Source organism: Pseudoliparis swirei, chromosome 22, assembly GCF_029220125.1.
Source record: "Pseudoliparis swirei isolate HS2019 ecotype Mariana Trench chromosome 22, NWPU_hadal_v1, whole genome shotgun sequence".
NCBI lineage: Eukaryota > Metazoa > Chordata > Actinopteri > Perciformes > Liparidae > Pseudoliparis > Pseudoliparis swirei.
In genome coordinates this window covers 3,599,737-3,616,393 of record NC_079409.1, presented here as the reverse complement: position 1 = coordinate 3,616,393, position 16,657 = coordinate 3,599,737, and the positions used below count along the sequence as shown (strand labels likewise).

Genomic DNA, 16,657 nt, shown 5'->3' with positions numbered 1-16,657 from the left:
CAAAAAAACCCCGCAGGCGAACACCATACTGGGAAAAAAAAAGGGGGGGGGGAGAGGGGCTATGAAAGTAGAGTGCATGCTGGGATTTTTTTTTCTCCTGGCGCTGCGGCGTGCAGAACATCCAGACATGGAAATAAAAAGCGGCAAAGAGCGACGGGAGGAACAAAGGACGACAGACGAGTGCAGAGCGAGTCCCAGAAGCCACCGGCGATGGAGAAGCAAGTGCGTTTGTGTCTCAGGTATCGCCCCCCCCCCCAGAGGAAACTCCTAAACTGAACCCGACCGTCTGCCACCAGGCACGTCTTGGTGAAATGTCTCACGCTGTCGGGTTGTTGTTGTTTCTTCGGCGGGCTCAGCGAGGCTTGCCGAGGGTCCAGAGCGGGTCCAGGCTGCTGAGCGGGTCGTCGCCCTCCTTCCCCCGAGTCCCGTGGAGACCCTGACCCTCCGCCGGCTGCAAGAAGCTCTGCTTGGTGACCCGCTGCTTCCCCTTGCCCCCCCCCTCCATGGAGAAGGCCTCGGGCGTCAGCGCGGCCAGCAGCTCCAGGGGAGCCGGGGCGGGGGGCGGGGCGTCGCCGGGCGCGGTCGCCGGCGGCGTGGAGGGGGAGGAGGCGGCGTCCAGGCCGTTGGGCGGCGGCGGAGAGTGTGTAGGGGAGGAGAGGGGCGGGCTGAAGGAGGAGGGCGGCCGGGGGACGGTGGGGGGGAAGGGTTCCCGGAGCGGCGGGGCGTCGCCCGGCGGGTCGAGGACGGGCGGGACGGCGTCCGCCGGCGACTCGGCGCCGCAGGCCGCCTCCATGGCGGGGTCGGTGGCGCTCGGCGGCCGGATGCTGAGCTTGGCGATGGTGGCTTGGATGGAGCTGATGGGCATGTCGGCGCCCAGGACGATGTCCTGCTGGGACTCCTGTCTCGAGTACGACTGCGGAGGAGAGAGAGGACGGGGAAACAAGAGAACTCACCAATTACTAGTTCCATCTACTTTTATTTTATCAGGTTCAGATAGTCTGACAAGTCTGTCCTCAGAACAGACAGCAGGTCAACAGCCAGTTGTCTGACGACCATAATAATATTATTAGTAACATGTACAAACTTCTCAACAATGTATATATATATAAGTATATGTATATATATATATACACAGTTATATCTCATGTCCCACCAACAGTCTAAAAGATATTCCGTTGATATTTAGTTATAGTAAAACAAATGTAAAAAAATATATATTATATTTTTCATTAAATACATATATATATGTATTAAATTTTTTTATTAAATATATATCTATGTATTTAATTGTTATATTAAATAAATATATATATATGTTTTATTTTTTTATTAAATACATATATATATATCTATGTATTTAATTTTGTAATTAAATATATATATATACGTATTTAATTTTGTAATTAAATACATATATATATATATATATGTACTTAATTTCTTTAATATAACTAAATATCAACGGAATATCTTTTAGACTGTTGGGACATGAGATAAGAATGTGCTATATTTTACAATTCTCTTTATAAAATAAACAATAAATTAAATTAAATCATAAAATTAACATAAATATGACAAATATTCTGATTATGAACATGCTCTTTAGTCGGCACTTTAAAAATCTTCTCGTCATTCATACAGCCATTTACATCCACTGTGCATTACAACAGACGTGTACATATATAAAAACATAGAGCTTTGTATTCATCACAGGGTCACGTGACCCAGGCCCAGGAGGGTCACGTGACCCGGGCCCAGAGTGCGTTCTCACCTTGGCGGCCGCGGCGCTGGTGTTCTTGCTGCAGGTGGAGACGCCGTGTCTCTGGAGGACGAGCTCGGCGTGCTTCAACACGGCCTCGTGGCAGAACTTCAGGTGCAGCTGGAGGCACAGAAGGAGAATATAAAAAGTTGAAGTTTACTTATATCTGACGATCTATAAAAAGTTTAATTATATCTGACGACCTTTTCCCTCTCGGGTTTTGAGTCGTCGGAGCTACAACTTGTTTTCATTCCTGAAACTGAAAGCGTCTGACCTTCTCCTGCAGCATGTTCTTCCTCTGTTTCCTCATCTTCTTCACCAGCAGAGGAAGGTCGGGGATCTCGTTTCCCGCCTCCAGCTCCTGCAGCGCGGCATACAGCAGGCAGAAGACGCCGGTGCGTCCCACGCCGGAGCTGAGGCGGGCAGACGCTCGTTACTCGAGACACGGCGACGAGTTCTCACGAACACGACGTACGACTCCGCCTCTCATTCTCTCTCAGAAACACTTTCACACGTCCCTAGAATATATTTGTCTTTCTTTCTGTCCCCGTGTGAATCAATAAAAGCTTTTAATGTATAACTTTATCTTCAGAATGTTGTCGCACATGTTGTTATCGTACCGTTGTGTTGCGTGACACTTATTTTTTTTTCCATACATACATTTTCATTACTTTAGTCGTTAAGTATTTTCCTAATTTATTGATCGCTGTCCGGATGAAAAGGAGAAGTTCAACAAATATAAGAAACAAGGATTTCTTTTTTTTTACATCACCAAAGCTTAGCCGTAAAAATAATTTGGCAATGTAGAGATCTCTCTCACTCTCTCTCACTCTCACTCTCACCTGCAATGCACCACAACAGGTGTGTGTAGGGGCCTCTGGTGGAGGTAGTGTCCGTGCACCTCCTGGATGAAGCGCAGCAGGTTGCTCTTGCTGTCGGGGAGGCCCCTGAGGACCAACACAAACAAAGAGCGATTCAAACAAGTTGCTCCGGGTTTCTCCTTCAGAAACTCCAAACAGACAGGAGGCGCCGTACAGCTCCGGCCAGGCGGTGAACTGCAGGTGGACGACGGTGCGCTTCAGGCTCTGGTCGCGGTACTGCAGGCTGAACATGCGCTCCACGTGCGTCGGCGTCGTCTTCTGCGTGGTGAGGCAGAGCGTGAGGGGCCCCTGGGAGAGCTGCTGGCCGCGCTCCGTCGGGAAGTAGCGCATGACCTTCCCCTGGGAGGGGGAGGGAGGAGGAGACCACTTTAAAACACAAGGGGCTAGGAGACGAACGAGGAGACGAACGGGGTGCTTCTTTAGGGGCGGTCATTTAAAACCCAAGGGGCTAGGAGACGAACAAGGAGGCGAACAAGGAGACGAACGAGGACACTCACAGGGTGCTTCTTTAGGGGCGGTCATTTAAAACCCAAGGGGCTAGGAGGCGAACAAGGAGACGAACGAGGACACTCACAGGGTGCTTCTTTAGGGGTGGTCATTTAAAACCCAAGGGGCTAGGAGACGAACAAGGAGACGAACGGGGTGCTTCTTTAGGGGCGGTCATTTAAAACCCAAGGGGCTAGGAGGCGAACAAGGAGACGAACGAGGACACTCACAGGGTGCTTCTTTAGAGGTGGTCATTTAAAACCCAAGGGGCTAGGAGACGAACAAGGAGACGAATGAGGACACTCACAGGATGCTTCTTTAGGGGCGGTCATTTAAAACCCAAGGGGCTAGGAGACGAACAAGGAGACGAACAAGGACACTCACAGGGTGCTTCTTTAGGGGCGGTCATTTAAAACACTGATTATGTCCTTTTTATTTTGAGCTATTCTAAATAGTAAAAATAATATTAATAGTTAATAATAACATTAATAGTTAATAATAACATTAATAGTTATTAATAATAATAATAATAATTAAGCTAGTTTCATTCAAGCAATTATTTATAACTAAATGGACATTAGTGAAATTATTTAATTATTTCCTCATCATTTTAAAACCGTCAAGTACTTACTAACAAATTAAATAAATAAATATTTAATCATCTACAACTGGGTCAGGAGACGACATAATAAACCAATAACACCGTCATTAATCTGTTAAAGACTGTAAACGATCCCGGAGCTCACTCAACCAAACCGCCCACCTTCTCCAGCTCCAGCTCCGAGACCAGCATGACCACCAGGGAGACCTTCTGCTCGTACACCATCAGCCAGAAGTCGGCCGCGGTGCCGGTGAGCGGCGCCTGCGTGGCGATGAGCCGCGGGCAGTACGGCGACAGCTCCTCCACGTGGCTGGCGTTGACGTAGTCGTCTTTGCCCGACCGCAGCACCACGCGGTTCACGTCGTAGGGCATGACGTCCTGGTGCCGGTTCTTCATGGCGTAGCAGCGGGCGATGGCGATGGACAGCTGCCGGGCGTCCCTCTCCTGCTGCTCCTGCAGCTCCTTCCAGCGGGCGTCCAGCACCGACAGGCCGCCCTCGCTCTCCGAGGGGCGCTCCAGGGAGTCCACCTGGGCCCGGTAGCGCTCCAGTTCGCCGTGGAGACGGGCGACGCGCTCCGGCGCCTGGTACGGGTCGCCCCGGATCAGCAGAACCCCCTGGGAGCTCTTCTTGCGACGCTCCCCGTCCTGCGGGTCCGCCTTGGTGGGCTGGAGGACGTTGGCGGGGGCCTCGGGGCCTCCCGGCTGGCTCTCGGGGCTCGACGAGAGGAGGTCGTCGGTGCTCGAGTTCTGGCGCCGGAACGACGACGTGGAGGGAGAGACGGCGGAGGGGGAGGGCAGCGCGGGCGGAGCGGCGCCGCCGGGGGCGGGGGCCGCCGGGGGCCTCGGCTGGGGGTTCAGACTCAGAGAGGTCGGGCCTGGGGAGGGAGACGGGGAGGGGGAGGGCGAAGGGGAAGGAGGGACGGCGTTGGGCGCCGGAGCCGCCGGAGGACCTCCGGGTGTGGGCTGCATCATGTGCGGCGCGGGGGGGCCACGGGGGCCCGTGGGGGGGGGTTGCTGCGGGGCGCCCGGAGGCACATTGGCTCCTGGAGCCGAAGGGTACACGGCGGGGGGCTGCGGGTGGGCCATGGGAGGAGGGGCCGCGGGCTGCGGCGCCAGAGGCTGCTGGGGCATCAATGGGGCCCCCCCGGGGTAGCACACCGCCCCGGGGTGAGGGGGTCCAGTCTGGGGCTGATGTTGCGGGGCGAGTGCACTGGGAGGCATCTGTGGCATCGGGCCCTCGGCAGGTGGACCTGAGGACCGCCGGGGGCCATGTGAGCTTGCGAGGCTGGAGGCACCTGAGGCAGCAGGGCGGGGTGGACGGGCTGATTCGACGGGGGCGTGTAGTTCTGCGAGACGGGCGCCATCGGTTGACCCGCGGGGGGCATCTGTGCTCCGGGGCCACCCGGGAGCTGCGGGTGGGGGTGGGGCGGAGGCGTCGACACGTGTTGCGGCTGCGGCGGCATGTGCTGGTGAGGGAGTCCAGGGGGCATCTGTTGGTAGGGCTGGGACACGGGCGGCGCCGGCTGAGACGTCGGGGGGGCGTGCGAATGCACCTGGCCTTGCGGGGGCCGCTGCATGGAGCCGGGCATCACCTGAGGGTGGTGCTGGGGCCCGTAGCCCGGCGGAGGCTGGTAGCCGTGTGGGAGCTGGGGCCGGTAGCCGTTTTGCTGATGCGGCTGCAGCTGACCCGGGAACACCTGCTGGTAGTGGGGAGGGACGCCGGGCGGAGGGGGCGTGTATCCGTGGAGGAAGCCCTGCGGCGCCTGGAGGTGAGGGTGGGGCCCGGGCTGGTACCCCTGAGGCATCGGATGCCCGACGGGCTGAGGGTACGGCTGCTTCTGCGGCTGGGGCGGCGGGCCTTGAACGGGCATTCCTGGTTGGGCCATGAACTGGGGGTAGGCCCCCATCTGCGGGGGCACGGTGTAGCCAGTCGAGGCCGCGGGCGGGACGTGGTGGTGTTGCGGCGTCGGGGCGTAGCTCGGGATCGGGGCCTGGATGCTCGCCACGGTGCTCGTCGAGGGCCGGATTGGGATCGGAGCCGCGAGGCCCGGCTGGGGGGCCTGAGGGGGCGGCGGCCGGTAACCCGCCGCCGCCGCCTGGTTTGGCATTTGCGGATGCATGTGGGCCGTCATCTGGGGGAGCGGTCCGGGCGGCAGAGGCCCGGACGTCGGGAAGTGAGCGATCCGCGCCAGGAGCTCCGGAGGAGGCAGATTGGCCGGGAAGCGAGCGAGACCGCCGGCCGGGGCGCCGGGCCAAGGCAGAGAGCCGCCGCCGCCCAGGTGAGCGGCGTGGGGGACGAAGACGTCGGGACCGGGAAGACGAGCCGCCGAGGAGGGAGCGTCAGAGGGGAGGCTGCGGAGCTCTTCGGGTAGGTCGCCCCCCAAAGCCAAGATGGCCGCACTGAGCTGGGCCAACTCCGGGTCGTCCAGGCCGGAGCAGGCGGAGTCAGAGTCCGACGCCTTCGGCTTCATGGAGGGCTTGGCTGCCGTCGGCCGGGCCGGGGGCTTCTTCTGGGTCTCTCTGGGGGGAGACAGACAACAGAGGAACGATGTAAGTTCTTCTCTCCGACTCATTTAGTATTAAACTGACACCAATTCAAAACCAGTTAAAAGCTCCTTTACTCAGACCCTCTATGCCAGGGGTGTCCAAAGTCCGGCCCGCGAGCCAATGGCGGCCCGCGGTCAGATTTCATACAGCCCGCGACATCGGTCATATAATGTGTTATTTGTGGCCCGCCAGATCTGTCAGAATAAATAAATCATAAAAACTTGAAAGACGTAATTCCTCCTTTCTAATGTATCTGGCTCTGCATCCGTGGCGTGAACCCTTCTCGAAACCTATTTGCCATGGCGACGGCAAAAAAAAGGAGAAACGTTGACAGTGAGGGCCGCCGCTTTCAGGAGCGGTGGGAATTATGAGTGTTTCCCCTACCATGAGAACAGGGTGGGGGTCCGCCCCACTGACATGTTCTCTATAGCGCCAAATTACAACATAAGTAATGTCAGGTTGTTTTATTCAACTAAACGGTCGTATGTTATTGATCGTATCTACACAGCGGCATGTCATTTCTGTCTCTACGTGGTGGCGTTCACACTTCTCCTGGCTCTCGGTATCGCGGCGGAGCTCCGCCCCCATGCGCACAGACAGGTGCGCACATACAGGTGAGCACGCTCCAACCAGCCGGCAGAGAGCGTCCAATATGTCGCGGGAACAGCAAACCGACACCTCTGCGTTCCCACGGTGGTGAAGACGGACACGTCGTCTCAGAGTCGCTCTCTGCTAGAGCAGAGACGAGGTGGGGCGCGAGGGGAAATGCAGATTCTTTTATTTCAAGACCTTGTTTGAGAACTTCACAAATTACAAACTACACGGACATAAAACTAAGTCATTAATAAATAAAGAGCGAAATGCCAGGCGCCTACTTTCGTGTAAATGTGTACGTTACAGCGTTAACCGGTTACGCTGCGCATGCCGACAGACTAGATTATTGGGACTTGCCAGGTGTTACCTCTCAGTGTTCCAGCTGTTGCCCTTCAAAACAAGAGCTCAACATTGAGCATGATTGAGAGTGGCCGAATCAAGCCTGCAACCCCGTTTTAAAAAGAGGTGAAGTGGAAAGCCCATTTTATCACACAGAGTAAAACGTGATGACTCAAACATATCTGCACTTGTTTTGTTTTTCAAAGGTTGCGCGTTTTTGTTATTTTGAAAATATATGCAGTGTAACTAACACTCAGTAAAACTCTTTATGCCCAAATTCTTGATCTTATTTGGTTTAATTTGTCACAGGTTGCACTTTATTGATATTATCTTGAAAAGGTATTCAGTGCAAAACAGGTTAATTGCAGCCACAATAAGCTAAATGTGAAGTGTGTTGAACGGTAACATATGTCATTAACAGTGAAAAACCTGTAGATGTGACAAACTATTGTGTTTCTGAAAAGATCTAGTAAAAGATAAGGACAAAATTAATTAGTTTGTAAGTGTAATGATAACAGACCACTTTGCATTACTTATAACTCCTGTTTAAAATGTTCATTAAGCAACGTTATGTAACTCATAGAAATGTAAGGTATTCTATATACAGCTTTTTCATTGTTATCTGACTGAATGAAAGGCAGACTTGGTTCTATTATATGTGGTTACATTGTCATTTAAAAAATAAAAGTAATTGTGACAGTTAAAATACATTGTTTTATAACAGTCTATATTCATGTAACTTTTGTAGTTTAAAAAAATGTTTAAATGAACTATTGGCCCTCATTGCAAAAAGTTTGGACACCCCTGCTCTAGGGGGTAAGTGAAGACCCTCTAGGGGGTAAGTGAGATTTGTTTTAAATATATTTAAAATGAGCATCCATTAAAAATGCCTTTTAAAATAGTTATATAATAAATATGGAATAAAATATACGTGCAAGTTGTATATATTTTATGCAAAATGCTGCGTATTTCATCTTTTTTTCAACCCAAAATGCGTTGCACTGGTCAGGGGGTCCTGGGCTGAACTAAAAATGTCACGGGGCGTCCATAACTCAAAAAAAGTTGAGACCCACTGGTCTAAACTTGAGGAGCCTCCTGCGTTCATAACATTATTGTATTTTTGAACGCGCGCCTCACTTTTCCAAGGCGGGCCTCCTCTCCTCGGCGCGGGTCTCGCAGAGGGTCTGCGCCCGCTCCAGCAGACGCGACGCTTTGGCCTCCAGGTCGTCGTAGAACTCCTTCCCCTCCTGAGACTTCTTCATCAGGTCCTCGTAGGCCTCGTACGAGCCCACCAGCCCGTGCACGGTGGCGTTCCACCGCCGCTCCGTCTGACTCAGGCCCTTGCGCACCGAGGCGCACTGGACGTTGGCCTCGGTCAGCGCCTTCAGGATGTTCTCCTGGGCGGCCAGGTTCTGGTCCAGGTACACCTTCACCTGCTCGTACTTCTTCAGCTGCTCCTCGAAGATACGCTGAGAGGACACACCGGGCCAGTTAGTGTCAACGTGTACGTTTTACATCTATGGGAGGGGGGCTGGGGGGGGGCACGCACCCTCATGTCTGTCCGCTCCGTGGTGACGAGGGTGGAGGTGATGTCGTCGTGCTGGATGAGGTCGCGCAGTTGTTTCTCCAAAGAGCTTCTCTGGTCCCTCATTTCCTGAACCTTCCCCAGGAGCCGCTTCATACACTGCAGCCCTGCTACTTCCTCTGCACACACACACACACACACACAGTTTATTTTCAGACTTCTATGGAGTTTATACCAAAAGGTTTTAAAGTGTCGCTCAAAATAAACAAGCAACACTATTTAATACGGCAAACAATATACTGAGTGTTCACAGCCAATCAGATGACTGCCCACTGCCCGTTTCCCCCCCCCCCCCCCGGCCCCTCACCTTCGCTGAGCTGGGGCCGGGGCAGGGCCTCCTTCAGGCTCTCCAGCGGGCCCCCCAGCAGACGCAGGTTGCTGATGTGCAGGTGCATGGCCCGGTGGAGCTCCGTGTTGGTGAAGCTGGCCTTCTCGTGGGCCTCCATGTACTTCTCCAGGTCCCGGCAGATCTCGGCCAGGGCCCGGCTCTGACCCGCCGGGTGCATGTCGCCGGCGGCGCCGGCCGCCTCCAAGAGGGCCCGCCTGCCGGCCTCGTCCGCCTCGAGGACGTCTCGGATCTCTTTCAGCGAAGACTCCACGTCGGTGAAGACGCCCGAGAGCCCTGCAGAGCCCGAGACATGAGACGGGCGTTGTTTATACTGAAGCTGCACTCGGGAAACTAAAAAAAATGGCTTCAGCGTGTACCTGAGGGACGCTCGCGCAAACAAGAATTTAAGTAAACGAGGAACAGAACACAGACGTTATTCTGTGATCCTCACAATCAGCTTTATTGGCCAGGTAGGATTACACAGAACTTTGTAACATGTTACACGTGTGTATGTGTGTGTATTTTGCGTGCATTTATAAACGATAAAATATCAAACATGTAGTGTTCTTAAACTGTTAGAGTGGCGACGTAACATTTTGTTTGTATCATTTCATATGAAACATCAAAGGGCCTCATCTTCTCTGTCACATATTCTGAGAAATACAGTTTATAAATGTTAAAACGTACATTTACCTGAAAGAAATGTGTGCATGTGCGCAAAATAAATTACAGTTATGCTCAAAACTGTCAGTCTTTCCTCAGAAGGTCTGTTTGTGAATCAGTTTGAGCTATTTGGAGACAATTAGATCATAAACCATGAGTTCTTGTTACGTCCAAGTGTGTGTGCGTTCTCTCTGACCCTGCATGGACTGGATGAGGCTCTTGACGGTGTCGGCTCGGACGCTGAGAGCGGCACACTTCTCCATCAGCACCGGCGGGATGTGGCTGTACATGTCCAGGTTGTCCACCGACTCCGGCTCCAAGCCCAGAGAGTCCATGAACTGTCTGGTTGGAGGACGACGTTAAATAATAATCAGAATAATCCTGTTGACTAATAATCTTATGACTTCATCACCCTAATAAAATGTAATCCCCGATGCTAGATCCTCAATTTGAATAAAGTGAGTTCTGAGATTAGATTTAGGGAATGTAAATAGTAAGAGAAAACGGGAATGAAGATCTAAAACATCTCAAATATATCATATGGATTCAAGCAGAATATTTTCATTAGATAAAAAGTTATTTTTTACTTTAAGGACTTTAATTCTAGCCTGATCTTTATGTTATGAATGATGCTTTGAACTATTAGGGTCTCAGTATTATTTGTTGCAGAAAAGCTTCTTTTACACACACATACACACACAAGCGTACCGTACTCACTCTAGTGTTTCATTCTTGCTCTCGATCCTGAGCATGATGTCCCTCAGCAGCTTGGCCTTCTCCTCACTGGAAAACAACAAAACATCCGTGAACTAAACTCTTCTTCTTCTTCTTCTTCTTCTTCACCCGTGTAATACTTTGAGCGTCCACTGGAGGCGCCGACCTGTAGAGCGAAGACGCTTCGTGAGCCGCCATCGGCACCAGCTTGGCAAACAGGTCCGGTCCGGTGACGCTGGGGTCCGTGGGGTTGACCGGCAGAGCTTTCACCAGTGGGGCCCCTGGGAGGGACACGGAGCGACGGCTTTTACTGGGAGAGCATCGCCAACGTTAGAGAAGAAGAGGGTCTGAATCACAGCTGCTGCAACATCAGACATGTTGGGGGAATATGTGCTGCTTTGTCATCTATATAATACCTCGCATATATCTTGTGTCAACGTGGGCTTCTGGGAAATATCCGTCGTCACAACGTTTTATGAACCGAACTGATTGAAATCACAAAAATAATGGTTGAAAAAAGCCACAAATTGCAAAAAGTACTTTAAACTGATTATATATTATAATTGTTTTATCCTATAATTTTAAATCCAGAATCAAATACTAGAAGATTTAAAACCAAGTGATTAACTCACTAATTTGAGTTCAAATTCACTTTGTAATCTGTAAAACAATAAAACGGAATATGCCCCAAGATCATAAAACTCGTAAAAACCTGCCGACTCGCATATAGTTGCACAAAACAAAAACAAAAAGGCTCCCGAGGGAGAGCAGACTGTCCATACCGCTGCTTCCCGTTCGTTACCTTTGACTGAGGCCAGAGTCTCCAGGGAAGGAACCGTCTCGTGGTAGATGAAGTCGTTGTCCTTTTTGGCCGAATTAAACCTGTGGGGCGACAGAAGACGACATTCTAACAACTTGATATTTCTACGGGTGAGACGCCAGTGAAACTACGAGTAAACGACAACAACAACAAGGGGCACGAGATGCGGCGCTCACTTTCCCCCGATCACGTCCATGGTGAACTTCAAGGCGTCCTGCACGCTGTCGGGTTGCCCCTGGTGGGACCAAGAAAAGCACAGCGGTCATTCTCCTCCAGTTACAGAACTAAAGCGTCTCATCGTGCGCTGCCGGGTGTCTACCTTGGCCAGCTTGATGGCCTCCGCCAGTTTGTCCATGGAGCTCTGCAGGTACGCCAGCTGGTGGGAACACAACATGCAGGTGAGGGTACGTCGAGACATTTAGCGAGAGGGAAATGCGGCTCGCTGAGAATGTGAGACGGTCAAATTAGATGAAAATAGGATTTTTAATTGCGTGTAAAAAAGCTTGTTTTCTAGGGAGGGTGGAAACATCAGGAAGTGATTCCAGGAAGGACACGTTTTATTCAAGACCGACGACGGCATCGGTGTCACCGGATCGAGTTCCATCCCGGATTGTGAGCCAAAATCTAAAAGTTTGTGCCGAGTGGAGCTCGCCGCTCAGTGTTTACGGTTCGCCCGTCACACACTTGTTACCCTGAGGTCTGCTGGAGGGAAACGAGCCTTTGACTTCCACGTCGGCGTGTAGATTTGGGTTAAAGTTTAATTACTTTCATTCGGACGACTGCTGGAGAATTGCCACGCCTTCTGCTTTCTTTTAGTATTTCTTGCAGCAAGAGTTCTTACTAGCAAGAACTTGCAAAGTATTGCAATTCCCAGAGACTTAATTATTGTGTATTTTTTGTTGTTGTTGTGTATTTTATTTAGTCAATCATTGCAATATTACAATATTATTCTATATAATATACAAAACAGAAAGACTGAAAAGGTATAGGTAGAAGCAAAAATGCATATATATTCCTATCATAAGTTATTATAATCAAATAAATCAGAAAAATAATAATTAACGTCAGTCTGGAAAAAAATAAAGAAATCCTAATTTGTGAATTTGGTCCTACCCGCTCTCCGTACTTCTGCTGCTCCTCGGCCTGTTTCCCCATGTGAAGCTGTTAAGAGAACAAAACCACGCTGTTACCAATCAATCAAATGCCACCAACACACAGACACATTCATACATGCAGTAAATCACCACACACACGCACACACACACACACACACACACACTTGACTCACATGTGCAATAGAAGCAAAGTAGTAGATCTTCATCTGGACCAGTTTCTTCCAGTCCTTCTGAATCTTTCCCAGCATCGACGCCGTCTCAGAGTTCTCCAGCGCCCTGCAGGCTTCCTTGTAGTAATCCACCACCTGCAGCACCACATCCACCCATTAACCTCCATCACCTGGATCCTTCGCTGACAGAATGAGATGAGGTCATATCTGACGGAGAGAGGTTGACCTGAGCGCTGATGCGAGCGACCAGAAAACTCTTCCTGTTGTCCAACATGGACTTCTCCAGAAGACACTCCTGAGCCTGTCCCTGGGGGGGGGACACGGGTTGTTGAGACACGTGTGTGTGTGTGAGAGTGAGTGAGTGAGTGTGTGTGAGAGTGACAGTGTGTGAGAGTGTGAGAGAGTATGTGAGTTTGAGAGACTGTGAAAAAGTGTGTGTGAGAGTGTGAGAAAGTGAGTGAGTGTGAGAAATTGAGAGAGAGTGTGAGAGAGCGTGAGAAAGTGAGTGAGTGAGAGAGTGTGAGAGAGAATGTGAGAAAGTGAGTGAGAGAGAGTGATTGTAACTGTGTAAGAGTGTGTGAGTGAGAGAGACTGTGAGAGTCAGTGAGTGAGAGTGAGTGAATGAGTGAGTGTGTGAGTGAGAGTGAGTGTGTGTGTGAGAAAGTGAGTGAGAGAGTAAGAGAGAGTAAGAGAGACTGAGAGTCAGTGAGTGTGTGAGTGAGTGAATGAGTGAGTGTGTGAGTGAGAAAGTGAGTGAGTGTAACTGTGTGAGAGTGAGAGAGAGTAAGAGAGACTGAGAGTCAGCGAGTGTGTGAGTGAGTGAGTGAATGAGTGAGTGAGAAAGTGAGTGAGTGAGTGAGTGAGTGAGTGAGTGAGTGAGTGAGTGAGTGAATGAGTGAGTGAGTGAGAAAGTGAGTGAGTGAGTGAATGAGTGAGTGAGTGAGTGAGTGAGAAAGTGAGTGAGTGAATGAGTGAGTGAGTGTGTGAGTGAGAAAGTGAGTGAGTGAATGAGTGAGTGAGTGAATGAGTGAGTGTGTGAGTGAGAAAGTGAGTGAGTGAATGAGTGAGTGAGTGAATGAGTGAGTGTGTGAGTGAGAAAGTGAGTGAGTGAATGAGTGAGTGTGTGAGTGAGAAAGTGAGTGAGAGAGTGGGTGTAACTGTGTGAGAGTGAGTGAGAGTGTAAGAGACTGTGAGAGTCAGTGAGTGAGAGTGAGTGAATGAGTGAGTGTGTGAGTGAGAGTGAGTGTGTGTGTGAGAAAGTGAGTGAGAGAGTAAGAGAGAGTAAGAGAGACTGAGAGTCAGTGAGTGTGTGAGTGAGTGAATGAGTGAGTGAGAAAGTGAGTGAGTGAGAGAGAGAGTGAGTGTAACTGTGTGAGAGAGAGAGACTGAGAGTGAGAGTGTGAGGAGGAGTGAGTGAATGAGTGAGTGAGAAAGTGAGTGAGTGAGTGAATGAGGAGTGAGGAGTGAGTGAGTGAATGAGTGAGTGAGTGAGTGAGGAGGAGTGAATGAGTGAGAGTGAGGAGTGAGAGAGGAGTGAGGAGTGAGTGTGTGAGGAGTGAGTGAGTGAGTGAATGAGTGAGTGAGTGAGTGAGAAAGTGAGTGAGTGAGAAAGTGAGTGAGTGAGTGAGTGAGTGAGTGAGTGAATGAGTGAGTGTGTGAGTGAGAAAGTGAGTGAGAGAGTGGGTGTAACTGTGTGAGAGTGAGTGAGAGTGTAAGAGACTGTGAGAGTCAGTGAGTGAGTGAGTGAGAAAGTGAGTGAGTGAATGAGTGAGTGTGTGAGTGAGTGAGAAAGTGAGTGAGTGAATGAGTGAGTGTGTGAGTGAGAAAGTGAGTGAGAGAGTGGGTGTGTGTGAGTGAGAAAGTGAGTGAGAGAGTGGGTGTAACTGTGTGAGAGTGAGAGAGAGTGTGAGAAAGTGAGAGAGTGAGTGAGTGAGTGAGTGAGAGAGTGAATGAGTGAGTGTGTGAGTGAGAAAGTGAGTGAGAGAGTGTGAGAAAGTGAGTGAGAGAGTGTGAGAAAGTGAGTGAGTGAGTGAGAGAGTGAATGAGTGAGAGAGTGAGTGTAACTGTGTGAGAGTGAGAGTGAGTGAGAGAGTAAGAGAGACTGTGAGAGTCAGTGAGTGAGTGAGTGAATGAGTGACTGAGTGAATGAGTGAGTGTGTGAGTGAGAAAGTGAGTGAGTGAGTGTGTGAGTGAGAAAGTGAGTGAGAGAGTGTGAGAAAGTGAGTGAGTGAGTGAGAGAGTGAATGAGTGAGTGAGTGAGAGAGTGAGTGTAACTGTGTGAGAGTGAGAGTGAGTGAGTGAGTAAGAGAGACTGAGAGTCAGTGATTGTGTGAGTGAGTGAGTGAATGAGTGAGTGAGTGTGTGAGTAAGTGAGTGAGAAAGTGAGTGAGTGAGTGAATGAGTGAGTGTGTGAGTGAGAAAGTGAGTGAGAGAGTAAGAGAGACTGTGAGAGTCAGTGAGTGTGTGAGTGAATGAGTGTGTGAGTGAATGTGTGAGTGAGTGTGTGAGTGAGAGAGAGAGTGAGTGTAACTGTGTGAGAGTGAGAGTGAGTGAGAGAGTAAGAGAGACTGTGAGAGTCAGTGAGTGTGTGAGTGAGTGAGTGAGTGAGTGAGTGAGTGAGTGAGTGAGTGAGAGAGAGAGTGAGTGTAACTGTGTGAGAGTGAGAGTGAGTGAGAGAGTAAGAGAGACTGTGAGAGTCAGTGAGTGTGTGAGTGAGTGAGTGAGTGAGTGAGTGAGTGAGTGAGTGAGTGAGTGAGTGAGTGAGTGTGTGTGTGTGTGTGTGTGTGTGTCCCCTACCAGCATGAGGTTGATGTTGAGGTTGAGGATCTGGTGGCTCATGTCTACGCTGAAGTTGTGGCTGAAGTGGTCTCTCAGGTAGGAGAACGCCCCGGCCGAGCACTGGAAGTGTGTACAGGACACCTTCATGCCCTGGAGGGGAGCAGAGAGTCAGCAGGTGTGTGTGTGTGTGTGTGTGTGTGTGTGCATGTACGTGTGTGTGTGTGTGTGTGTGTCTCACCTCCTCAGACACCCTGTTGTCCATGGCTCCCAGCATGGAGTGCAGGGCCCCTACAGGGAACGCACAGAGAGGTGGAGTTCAGCTTTAATACTTCAACACAGGAGACAGAAATCTCTCCTCTGCTTTCCACATCCAGAAGAAGACCGCCCCGCGTGTCACACGCGTTGAACACAGGTATGTTCAGCATTTGGCTGAAGTTAGTACGTCTTCAGTTTGCTTTAAAAAAAATCCTCTGGGCCCTTTTTTGTCTTCGGGCTTCGTTGATGCCGTTGATATCATATGAACATAGATCACGTCTCTGGTAAACATTATTTAAAGTGGCGCTTTTGTGCGATTCTTTGTGTTTAGACTACCGATGTAGAACTGATCCTCGGACGTGGACAGCCATGAAGACAATATATTGATCCAGATGGATGTATTGGTACACCCCTTATACGCAGCTGGAGCAGGAATGATTAGTCGATCGGCGGAACATAAATCTGAAACTATATTGATGAATAATTGTCACTCTCTCGTTTGTTAAATGAAACAGTCGTAAAGTAAAAACATGTTCCAGCTTCGCAAATGTGAGGATTCGATGCTTTCTACCAGTAGAGTGAATATATTTGGGTTATTTAGCGTTGATTATTATTAAAAAGTTTAATTCAATTAATGCTAAATAAAAAAATTATAATCTGCAGATCAAAAGCTGCGGAGTTCCTTTTTTTTTTTTAAGAGACAATTAACACTGGAGATGTGAAATGTATGCTACAAAATAATATAAATTGCATAAGTAAAAATGAATGTGTTTAGTTATTTTTTGAGGTTTTGAAAATAACTGCTTTTTTAGGATTTCTAATTTGTGACGCGACACATTTTTTTTAATGATAAACTAGTTTACACAGAAAATTATTTTACAGTCCGGGGTCAAAACTGTCTTATGGAACATTCTGCGACGGTAAATTAGTTAAAACTAGTTTATTTTTGTTAACCGGTTCAGCTGCAAACAGGAAGACGACTTTCCTCACCGAGATTGTAGAGGATGCAGGCCTGCTCGTAG

General features: G+C 50.0%; 1 protein-coding gene across 1 annotated transcript in view; it reads right to left on the bottom strand.

Moving 5' to 3' along the window:
- Positions 1-264: 264 nt before the first annotated feature.
- LOC130212541 (tyrosine-protein phosphatase non-receptor type 23-like) overlaps positions 265-16,657 on the bottom strand; it is a 23,192-nt gene continuing 6,799 nt past the window's right edge. The window contains 22 exon segments of the mRNA XM_056443515.1: positions 265-913; positions 1,772-1,879; positions 2,034-2,172; positions 2,602-2,706; positions 2,795-2,979; positions 3,890-4,968; positions 4,971-6,247; positions 8,345-8,676; positions 8,757-8,911; positions 9,100-9,414; positions 9,980-10,125; positions 10,501-10,566; positions 10,664-10,778; positions 11,300-11,379; positions 11,494-11,552; positions 11,637-11,693; positions 12,431-12,478; positions 12,606-12,737; positions 12,829-12,909; positions 15,399-15,530; positions 15,619-15,668; positions 16,626-16,657. The exon segment at positions 16,626-16,657 is cut by the window's right edge and continues 45 nt beyond it. Coding sequence (XP_056299490.1) covers positions 353-913; positions 1,772-1,879; positions 2,034-2,172; positions 2,602-2,706; positions 2,795-2,979; positions 3,890-4,968; positions 4,971-6,247; positions 8,345-8,676; positions 8,757-8,911; positions 9,100-9,414; positions 9,980-10,125; positions 10,501-10,566; positions 10,664-10,778; positions 11,300-11,379; positions 11,494-11,552; positions 11,637-11,693; positions 12,431-12,478; positions 12,606-12,737; positions 12,829-12,909; positions 15,399-15,530; positions 15,619-15,668; positions 16,626-16,657 — 5,254 coding nt within the window. The 3' untranslated portion in view covers positions 265-352.